This window comes from Ananas comosus, linkage group 4 (genome assembly GCF_001540865.1).
Source record: "Ananas comosus cultivar F153 linkage group 4, ASM154086v1, whole genome shotgun sequence".
Taxonomy (NCBI): Eukaryota; Viridiplantae; Streptophyta; class Magnoliopsida; order Poales; family Bromeliaceae; genus Ananas; species Ananas comosus.
In genome coordinates this window covers 4,203,128-4,215,248 of record NC_033624.1, presented here as the reverse complement: position 1 = coordinate 4,215,248, position 12,121 = coordinate 4,203,128, and the positions used below count along the sequence as shown (strand labels likewise).

Genomic DNA, 12,121 nt, shown 5'->3' with positions numbered 1-12,121 from the left:
ATAATTAAAATAAATTTAAACTTTAACTAAGCTTATTTCCATTTAGAAACAAGCTTGTTCTGAATGAGGGTAGAATAGCTATTCCACTCTTATTTTTCTTTATTCCTAATCACGAAGAACTATAAATTTTCAGCTATGAAAATAACATTTGGGTACAAGGAGGGGGGTAAGAGTTTATTTTCCTCTTTATACCTGAACCAAGCACCATCATAGGGTTTATGGTTTATAAAACAAACGAAAATATATATATATATATATAGAGAGAGAGAGAGAGAGAGAGAGAGGTTGCTTTATATCTGTAAGGGTTAATTTCATACAGGTCCAAAGTTGAACTTTTATATATTGTCTGTAAAAATTTTAATGTTTTCAAATATATTGCTACCGGTAGAATTCATTAAAAAACTTTGATTAATTATAGGTTAAATGCTTAACTCTGATTAGTTTATGAGATAACTTGATATTTTTGTTCCTCTTATATCATACTGCTGTGATTTTTAAGAAATATTTGTGATGGCAAAAATGACATTTTACTTAAATATAAACAGTTATATAACAGTAACAAATTAGAGAGATATATTTGAAAATATTAAAATTTTTATAAAAATAATATATAAAAATTAAATTTTATAGAAATATATTTATAATGGGTTTTTTTTTTGCAAATGGCTTCCTGAAAAAATTTTATTTTAAAAATAGCCATGTCAAAATTTAATTTGCAAAAATGGCCCTAACTCTGCCACGCAGGCGCCACGTCAGTGCCACGCGGGCAGGGTTAGGACCAGTGTGTTAAGTTGAACACGGTGAACCATTCACCGTATTAAAACACGGTAAATGATTCACCGTGTTTCATATTTATATATTCATTTTCTTCTATTTTAGGGACGTCAACGGGTCAGGTTTGGATCGGGTTTTCAAAAACTCGAATCCGAATTCGAAAATCAAATTAAAATCCGAATCCGAATCCGAACCCGAATCCGGCGGGTTTTAAAAATCCATACCCATATAACTTTAATATATAGATATGGGTACGAATTTTTAAAACCTGCGGGGCTCGGATTCGTGTTCGGACTTTAATTTGATTTTCGGATTCGTTTTCGGATTTTTAAAATCCCGATCCAAATCCGACCCGTTGACATCCCTAAAAGAAAAGAAAAGAAATATAAATATGAAATACGGTGAATCATTCACCGTGTTTGAACACGGTGAATGGTTTACCATATTTAACTTTACACACTCGCTCCACCCCTACCCGGGTGGCGCTGATGTGGCGCTTTCGTGGCAGGATCAGGACCATTTTTACAAATTTAATTTTGACAAGACTATTTTTAAAATAAAAATTTGACAGGAGGCTAAATTAAAAAAAAAACCCATTTATAATTCATTATATTTTTAGGGACCGTATGTATTTAATCCTATTTGCAAAGGCCAGATGTAACCCACCTGTGTTACAAACCTACCTGCATAGAATAGTCAATTCTCTCTACACACACTCTCCCTCTCTCTCTCTCTATATTATAAGAGAAATGCTAAGTGTCTCTCTCTCTCTCTCTAGCACTGCACTTACTCTCTCTCTCTCTAGCATTGCACTTATTATAAGTACTCCTACAATGTTCTCTCATACGAAACATATTGGCCAATAAGTGACCACAAACCTATAACCTCTCTCTCTCTCTCTCTCTCTCTCTCTCTCTCTCTCTCTCTCTCTCTCAGATATTATAGAAACAGTTCCAAAACCATGAAGGTTAAAGTAGAGAGCTCAAAGATCCTCAAGCCTCTCTGCGAAGGATATTACCCTTCCACCGATCATGCCTACATCCCCCTAAGCGTCTTCGACACCGTCACCTTCGACACGCACGTCGCCGTTCTCTACGCCTTCCGCCCACCGAGCCCTTCGAACTCTGCGATACAGTCGGGCCTCGCCAGAGCGCTCGCCGTCTACCGAGAGTGGGCCGGTCGGCTCGGAGCCGACGAGGACGGCAACCCCGTAATCCTCCTCAACGACGAGGGCGTGAGGTTGGTCGAGGCTTCTGTAGATTTGCCGCTGTGTCGTGCCGTGCCGTTCAAGCCGTCGGCCGCGCTACTGAGCCTGCACCCCGGCGTGGACGGCGTGGCCGAGCTGGTGCAGGTCCAGCTGACGCGGTTCGCCTGCGGGTCGCTCGTAGTTGGGTTCACCGCGCACCACCACGTCGCCGACGGCCACGCCACCAGCAACTTCCTCGTCGCCTGGGGCCTGGCGTCGCGCGGCCTGGCGATCCCCCCGCGGTCCCCTCTGCGCGACCGGGCGACACTCTTCGCCCCCCGCGATCCCCCGAGGGTCGAATTCGAGCACCGCGGCGTAGAATTCACCACCCGAAAGCAACTCGCCGTCCTGAAGGACGAGAATCCGTCCGACGGAAACCCGCCTGACATCGCCGTCCACAAGGCGCACTTCACCCGCGAGTTCCTGACCAGCCTCAAGGCGAAGGCGTCCCTCGGGGCCCACCGGCAATTCACCACCTTCGAGTGTCTGGTGGCGCACCTCTGGCGGGCCGTGACGAAGGCCCGCACTCTTCCCAACCACCAAATAACTTTCTTACGAATATCAGTGAATGGCCGCATGCGAATCAAACCGCGGGTGCCGAAGGAGTTCTTCGGCAATTGCGTCCTCTGGGCATTCCCCCGCGCTGCTGCGGGGGAGCTAGTGAGCCGGCCGCTGCGGCACGCGGCCGGGCTCATCCACGAGGCGGTCGCGGGGGTCGACGACGCGTACTTCAGGTCGTTCGTCGACTTCGCATCGTCGGGGGGGGCGAAAGCGGAGGGGCTGGTGCCGACGGCCGAAGCAGCGAAGGTGGTGATGTGTCCGAACCTGGAGCTGGACAGCTGGCTAGGGTTTCCGTTCTACGACCTGGATTTTGGAGGGGGGAGCCCCTTCTATTTCATGCCCACGTACTCTCCCATGGAGGGGACCCTTTTCCTGTTGCCCTCGTTCATGGGGGATGGGAGTGTGGAGGCCTACGTCTCGCTCTTCGACCACAGCATGGCCTCGTTCAAGAGGATATGCCACTCCCTCGACTACTAAACTCGGCGACGATTAGTATAAGGAGCCACAGTAAGTGCCGAGTTTACCAAAACCCACGCTGTGGTTAAAATTATTCATGCATGCATGCATGCGGAGGCTCATTTTTTTTATCGTGAGTAAGTAAAACAAAGTCGAGTCAAAACATATATATATAGTATATATATAATATTATATATATATATATATAATATATATATAATTATATATAGTTGAGTTTAAATATCGATAGCAAATGGGTTCCGTTGTCACCCATTTATTTTCGATGATAGAGCCTCCAAATCGATGATCGGTACAGTTGAATATGATCTATACCACTTGAAGTGTTTACAAATCAAATTTCAAATCTTTTCGACATCATTTGTCTAATGATCAAATGTTTCAAAATTTGTAATTTTAATGGTCAATATGAGGCGTTTTCTCGTTTAACAGCGTAAAGATATTCAAACCAATTGAATTTTTGTTAGAAAATTCTTTAAACTATTTAAAACAAGATCTATACTCTTGATCTTGATTACAAAACTCCTATGATCATTTTTTAAAGAATATTTATTTTAGCCGTTCATTTTTTTGTCCACTCGATGGATAAGAGAACAATATTGAAAATGTATAAAATTTGATTTCTAAACACTTTAAGGGGTATAGATCACGTTCAACGGTGCCGATCGTCGATTTGGAGGCCCCATCATCGAAAACAAAGGGATGGCAACGGAGCCCGTTTGCTATCGATGGTATTCTAGCTCAACTCTCTCTCTCTCTCTCTCTCTCTCTCTCTCTCTATATATATATATATATATATATATATATATATATATCCATTTTATTCTGGGACTATTAAAAATAGGAATAATTGCCTATATACCTCTCAAAATTTTAAAATATTTTATTTCTACTTTTTTTTTCTTTCTAATATACCCCTTACATGTTCCTCTATTATTCTAAAATACCCCTATAGTTACCACCCATTAAGTTAACTTAGGTTAAACGTAAGTTAAATATTTACTAAAGTTAAAAAAAATCAAAATGTCTCTTTTGCAAATAACTTAAGAGCAAATAAGAAATATTTTTTTTTGAGAAAAAGGTAGCACGCTACCTGCTTTATTCATTAGAGATCGAGATGAACTAGGCTATAGGGGTAAGGCAGCCTCAACCTCGAGAGCGAGCGAGAGGGAGAGGTCAAAAAAAAGAAAAAAAATAAAAAAAAAGAGCTAGTTACGATGTGGATCTACTTTACTAGCAGAAGATATTCCAAATCCTTCAACAACAGTTAGAGTTTTTGAACTACTTGCACTGGGTCCGGTAGGATTTTTTTAAAGATTGAATCATTTTTGACCTTCCAAATGACCCACCAACAGCCTACTAAATCTGTTAAGCTGCTTCTTGTGGTGGGTATTCTTTTCTGCTCAACCACCTATCCCAGATGGAAAACACGTCATCGTCCAAATCCCGAGCTTGAACGTCCTCCACACCCATCACTAGAACAAACTTGGTGAATACGTACTTTGTGAATAAGTAATCCACAGTTTCCTCCTCCACCCCGCATAACACACATGAGAGTTTAGCAAATAAGAAATATTGGTGATTGTATAAGGGTATATTTAAAATGACCAAAAGTCAAAATACTTTTTGTACCGCTAACTTAAGGACAAATAAAAAATGTCGGTGATAATAGATGAGTATATTTGAAAGGACAAAATAATAATTTCATACAGATAACAATTATTGCTAATAGTTTATTAACGGAATTTAACTTTAGGGATATATTTGAAATAGTTAGAATGTGAAAAGAGTATTTTTAATATTAGCCTTCTAAGCGGGGTAAATTAGAAAGTCGAAATTTTTCAGGAATATATAAGCAATAGGCTTTTAAAAATATATGGTAATTTAATACGTGAAACGGAGAATCACATGTGAAAATAAATATAATATTCTTTTACATATTTAATTTCTCTATAAAGTATAAACAGTGTATTTACCTATTATATTTTTTCATGCATGTAACATATTCTTTCTGCAATTTAAAGCGTAGGATAATTAATTAATATTTGTGTTAATTAGTATCTATCTAATCGATTACCTTTTTTTTTTTTTTTTTTTTCTCTGCTATGCAGGTTGTGTATATATGCACCAGTTGGACCAGCTACATATATAGGTATTAAATATATAATATTTTATGGCTAATAATTTAATAATTTTCCTACCATATAACGAATCTGTTCCTTGTGGAATTTAATTATGTAAAAGTTAATGTATAAACTTAGCTGAAACTATTTTGATTTTACTGCTTAATTTTTTAAATTATGTTAATTTGAACCAATTAATTGTTCTTCTACTTTAGAATTTGCGTGTAGCGTTGATTTTAACGGTCTTGATCAGAGTATCGCATATAATTCACCTGACTATAGAATGGTATGCCCAAATTTTGTAATAATATAATGTTGACAAAATGGCCCAAATCAAAATCAAAAGTATTAAAAGATTAGTTTGCAAAATCAAAATTTTAAATCTTGGGTTGAATTTATAGTTAGGTTGCACATATTTTTACCATATGAAGGAGAAATTATTTGCTTAAACACGATGCGCCATGTCCTGAGTTACAACTTCTTTATTATTGATGTAAATAAATAAAATTCTAGTCGTACAATTTGATAATTCATTTGGTGGTTCTGATGCACGCAATGATATGCACTTATACTTTATATGCGAGGACGTAAATAGCTAGACCATGCATGCACGTACGTACTTATGAAGCCTAATTTGGATTATCAGAAAAAAGAGAAACAAAAGAAACCAATTAGTAATTACTAATCTAGTACATTATCATGTTTTTTTAAATTTTGTTCTTTATCCTTCTTTTTCTCTACTTGAATAATTTAAAACAGTTTGGAACTGCACTTAAAATAAGAATAATAAATTGTTGAAAGGCCCACGAATTAAATCACATTAATTTGGTATATGTCCACATCAGTTAATAGTCGCAATCATTGTTTCATTAGTTAAATTAAGATTTGGACTTGTAATCAACTTCTTAGATTAACAACTTTGAACAAACCTACTAAAATACAAACTAGCAAATTAAAAAACAGCAACTTGTTTCTTCTAACCTCCGCTAACAAATGTTCTCGTGTGTGTAAATTCAGGTTAATTATTACATGTGTGTAAGTTCAAAAAATATATTTCTTTCGAATCTGAATTAATTTCATGTGCACTCCTTAAAAACTTGATTTTCTTAGTCATTACACACCCTTTTTACTTACAAAAATGCTTCTAATCTGAAACCATTTTAAGAAATAATTAAGCACTGTTGTCATGAATTGATGGGGAGATCTATAATCTGAATATCTATTATTAAAGGGCAATTAATTTAATCTCCTCGTATTTCAATTCTACCACTTGTTTTGTTACACAATATGTATATATATTTTTTTACTCTACTTACAAATTGTATAATTGAATTGGAATATAGATGAAGTACCCAAAAATTCGTGGCATATAGATGCACACATGATCTGGATGTAAATGATAAATTTTACTCTCAGATAAAGCAGATAACGTGCTATCCTTTTCTCTCTAAAAAGAAAAGAACTCTTAGATAAGGACCAAAATATGAAGTATTGTCGAAGTTTAAGATTTCAAATATAGAATTTCAAAGTTTCAGGATCAAAATGAAATTAGCTTGAGTAATATAACGACGCACACACAAACAGAAACGAAAATGATGAATACAAAGTAGATAAACTACAAATAGAAAATAAAATGAACATACAGATGTACGTGAAAAATTTGTTGAAGAAAAAAAAACTACGGACGAGGAAGAAGAAAACTTCACTATGAAAAAGGGAATACAATATTGTGGAGATTACAGTACACTTCTTCGTGCTTAGGGCAATATATGAAAAATAAAAGTTTAAACTAATCAAGAGACATATGCATGCAAAAGGATAAAACTTTGAAAGGAGGAGAGGACACACACCATATATGGTTGGTGACACATCCAAAGCACACTCATGCAAGGAATTAGAAGTATCAACTCATCTTCTATTTTATGTCAAAATCAAAAAGAAAAAAATATATGCGCACTTATATTAATCCTACGGTATTAATTAATATGCAATGTGACATTTGATGCTTTACCATCCAAGTCTCGTGATCGATTTGCAACAACTTCGTTCACAATTAATTAATTAGTTGGCTACTAGTAGAATGAAAATGACTTTGCAAAGAAACTTATTAAAGCTCACCAAATATATGAAAATGACTTTGCAAAGAAACTAATTAAAGTTCACCAAATATAAATAAATAAAGGGCTTTTTTTGCAAATAGCCCATTTACAAAAATTTTTTTTAAATTTGGTCCTGTCAAAAATTTATTTGCAAAAATGGCCCTAGTCCCGCCACGCAAGCGCCACGTCAGCGCCACGGGGGCGGGACTGGGCCAGATGGTTAAGTTGAACACGGTGAATCATTCACCGTGTTCAATACAAAGTTTTTGTATTGTTCACGGTGAATGATTCACCGTGTCCAATACAAAATAGCTATTTGTATTGAACACGGTGAACCATTCACCATGTCCAATACAAAAATCTTGTATTGAACACGGTGAATGGTTCACCGTGTTCAACTTAAACATCTGGGCCCGCCCTGCCCGCGTGGCGCTGACGTGGCGCTGGCGTGGCAGGGGCAGGGCCATTTTTGCAAATAATTTTTGGACGGGGCTATTTTTGCAAATAAAATTTGTCAGAGGGCTATTTGCAAAAAAAACCCATAAATAAATATATAAATAAATATAGTTCAAAATATTATTCGGTCAGATTTCATTTTTCTTTTTAATTTTAGAAAATTCCGAGATGCGCATATTTGAGGCTTAAAATTAACTTGGGGAGACAAATTTGTTGATCAAATAAAAAGGATTTTATCGCCATTCTTTTTCATTGTATATATGCTTTTAGAGTAATTAGTTGTTCTATATGTATGGTACCAAAATAGGAGGTCCCGTGTCTGGATCACACAGCGAACTAGTCTCATAGCTTCATCTAATTTGTCCATTCAGTTCAAGTCCACGACTAATGCGACCGAGAGTGTAGATATTAGAATATTAAACAACATTTACAAGTGTGAATAGAAAAATAGTAAAACTCGCATTTAGTTCAAATCTACCTATTGAGCTAGCTTGTTCGAGGAAAAGTGCATGCACGCACGCTGTTTTTCTATCAACTTAAGCTTTTCAGAGATTCAAATTAAATGAGCGTTATTAGGTTAAAGCCCAGATATTTGTAAACCCAAAAGGTAACAAATTTGTTGAATTTCATTCAATTCAAATGTTTTAGTCTGTCGCTAATTAAATTGCTCGCCATTAACGCACTGATTACTAAAGCCTAAGTATTCAACTTTCTCTTCAAATATTAAATTATACTACAAAACATGATTAGGTAAGACCAAAATATACACAGCACGAAACAAATTAACTAATTAAGAGTAAATACCAAAAAAAAAAGACAAGATAATAAAGGAAAAAAAAAATCACATCCTCACTAACCGCCAATATATAAAAGATGAAAGGTCGTCGGTCTCCTATGGTGGATTTGACTCCAACTTATAACTAATCATTTGAATTCAAATTTAATTATAAAAGATGAAAGATCATCTCCTATATTTAAGGAGGATCTGAATCCAACTTAACTAATCATTTGAATTTTTTATACAATATATATAGTGCCTGTTTGTGTAAATATTCAAAAAATAGAGATTAGTTACAAAATAATTTAAAAAATATCAATGAGTCGAGGCACGGATATCTCGCTCTCTTTAAGGAGATTCAAGCCCTCTGCGGTTGGCAAAGCCTTTGAACCGATGCAGTAGAACATTGACTTGTCCCCTCCAGGATACAACGACTCGACCCTCGTCGTGTGGCTTCACCAACTCTGCACAAGTAGATAAACCCAAAGCTCCATCAAAAGAAACACCTTTCTTTAACCTTCTCTCTCTCAAGTAGAATAGAAATAGCTTTGTTGTCTTTATTTTTTGTTGTGTTAAAGTGAAAAGAGAAACCTCTTTATATAGGTTTCAAAAGTATAGGTTACGAAAGTATTAAATAGCTAAGAGGTTTCACAATTTGGTGTGAGTATGCATAGGTTTCACGATAAGTGCGAGATGTAACTTGCACCTCATTACGAATGTGAGGTTATCACAATTCGCCTTGAATGCAAGTTAAGTGAATGCATCAATCTTCATGCAAGGGTTATAAAACTTAAAATTCACATTTAATAATAAAATGTAACAACAGTGCCTAGCTCTAATTAAGATGAACAAATTAAGGTATGATATACTTGCATGATATACCAAAGATTAAAATAAGAAAACACATGGTAATTAAATCAAACGTTGAATATTCATGTACACACATATGGAATTGAGATATTTTTTATACCTTTGAACTCAACTACTAGTTGAAATGTTAAACGGGCGGTATAGTTGTTGACCTGATCATTTGTTCAAATTATATATAAGAATGACACCGACTCGATCGAGCTCCTCAATATTTATTTTTTAATTTTTTTTTCCCTGTAATTGCCACTATTATTTCTAATAAGATTGCTTACTATTGTTAAAGATAATGGATAAAAATAAGCTTATTCTACATGTATTGAGAAACATAATCTCAACTCTTATCTTCTTATCTGTACCAACTAAACCCAGTTTTAAATGCAGCAAACATGTTCAGCATTCATGTTTATATGTAATGTAATGTAACATAAAGAATTATGAATGAAATAACAGATAGAGATGAGATTTATCTCTAATAATCTTTGTTTACATATATATAGTGTCAGAGCATGCAGGACGATTGTTTCGTATTATCTAATATTCTTTTTGTTACGTACATGACAAGTTTCAGGGTTGATAGTTCGTACCAAAAGCGATCTAGATATATCTCCTTTCTCTATCAATCATAAAAAATGTGAATAATATGTGTGGTAAATATAGTCAAATGTTGTATACATATATATATATATATATATATATACAACTTGTGATCACCAAACCTACAAGACCAGCTTGTACGTGGCAAGCTAGAGCCCCACAGATGATCTTTCATGTCGACCTAAGTTCAGTTCAATATTGGCCATATTAACTTGGAAAAATTCCACACGTAAGTAATTATAACAAACCACCTTTGACTCTTAATTATTATATATATGTAGCGTTAATTTTTAATGGTCACTGTACGTTAGCCATGTCATCCACTGTGTCCTGATCAGCTTCGACTTCTTGTTCCCTAGCTATCATTATGTTTTGACATCTTAAACATCATTTCAATGTTTTTCTTTTTGTTTTCCTAAATTCTTGGTAGTAATATATATATATATACACACACATATACTTAATTGTAAAAAAATATGAGCTTAACTATTATCAGATATATACCCTTTTGATCATTTATATTTCTTGGATCGTACTATTCCATCAACCACTTAACTGAGGTGAGTTAATGTCATCCTAGCCTCACAATCTCTTAATCTAAGGGTTAAAAACCAATCAGCATTAATAACTTGGTGCTATTAAAAACATTTCAACCTAGTTTTATATATATATATATATAGAGAGAGAGAGAGTTTACATATTATACTATATATTGATAGTATATGAATAGTATTTAGTATCAGCTTTTTCACTACTAAATTATTACTATTCCACCAACCACCACTAGGCCCTAGCCATTAATGATCAAAAAGTTGATAGTAAACACTGATCTCCATACTATCAGTAGAATTCTAGTTAAAATATATATTTGTCTATATTGTCAGATCGTTGGCGCTAACCATTAATCCCAAAAGCTCGAACTGTTAGAAATACACAACCAATTCACTTAAAGCGTGCAGATACAGCGCTCACGGGTCTCGACTGTGACTCGGTCCAACCAGCCTCACGTCACTTCGAACATGACTCGGCCCAATCTAGCCTCATGCTATTTCGAACATGACTCAGTCCACATGGCCTCCCGTCACATAGCAGAATGCTGGCCCATTTAAGCCAACATATATATATATCACTGCAAACTAGTGAAATTACTGATTTATTCTTTAGAAGTTTTAATTATCAAATACAATATTCTTCTACTATTCAAAATTGACACTTTTATATCTTTCAGTCTGTCAATTGGTTCAAGTTTACATTTTTTTGCTTTGCATGTGAAAATAACTAGCTAGTCGTTCTATCCTTGAACCGATCGCAAGTAGCAAAAGATTTGATAGTTAAAATCTAAGGTTTCAAAATCGAAGTATAGTTGCTTCACATTTTCAGTTAATTAAGCTTATTTCTTAAAAATAATAATAGTAATAAACGAAGTGCGAAGCATATACTATTCTTTCAAAAAAAACCATTTATTTTATCTTTCTAGTGTATTTAATTGTAACTGTCATACTGTTCATATGAACAGCAAATTCAAAATTCTTAAAATCTAAAAAAGAATAAAATAAAATTCAAGAGGTAACGTGAAACAATTAATATTCCTAATAATTAATTAACGTTAAACTAATAGCTATCAACTCTTACAATATTTTGAAACTTAATAATTAGTTTAATTGGAGGGCATATACACTAGAATTGACACTTTATATGTAGCGGCAAATCCGTAATTTTAATTTTTTTCAGGGATATAAATGCATTTGCCCTATATATATAAAAAAAAATTTGTACAATTAATACAGCTTGAAGTGTAATTAAGTCAATAAAGAGACTTGACTTGGTCTTTTGTATTGGATTTTGAAGCATATTCCCTCCACCGCGTCCCAACATATATACACTGTGCATGGCTTTATATATTATTAAACTTTTAGTAAAATATTTTATATACTCCTACGTTTTTTTTATTTCAAATACACTCCTCGTATATTTCTCTGTTATTCAAAAATAACTCTGCTATTAGTACCCGTTAAGTCATTTCGGGTTAAGTCCGAATTTCTATATATTTGAATTAAAAAAAAGTCAAAATAAAGGACAAAGAAGAAAAGTTAATTAGTGACGGTAGAAAGATATATTTAAAAGAGCAAAATAGTAATTTTTCAGA

At 35.0% G+C, this 12,121-nt stretch overlaps 1 protein-coding gene across 2 annotated transcripts; it reads left to right on the top strand.

The window, feature by feature from the left end:
- LOC109708451 (agmatine coumaroyltransferase-2-like) lies at window positions 1,488-5,387 on the top strand. 2 transcript variants are annotated; one of them, XR_002215735.1, is made up of 2 exons: window positions 1,488-3,174; window positions 5,167-5,387. XR_002215735.1 is itself a non-coding variant. In XM_020230202.1 (2 exons), the coding sequence occupies exon 1, from the start codon at window positions 1,736-1,738 to the stop codon at window positions 3,056-3,058; it is 1,323 nt and encodes a 440-aa protein (XP_020085791.1). In that variant the 5' UTR covers window positions 1,497-1,735; the 3' UTR covers window positions 3,059-3,088; window positions 5,167-5,387. The 2 variants fall into 2 exon arrangements, 1 of the variants encoding a protein (XP_020085791.1); XM_020230202.1 differs by having other exon boundaries at window positions 1,497-3,088.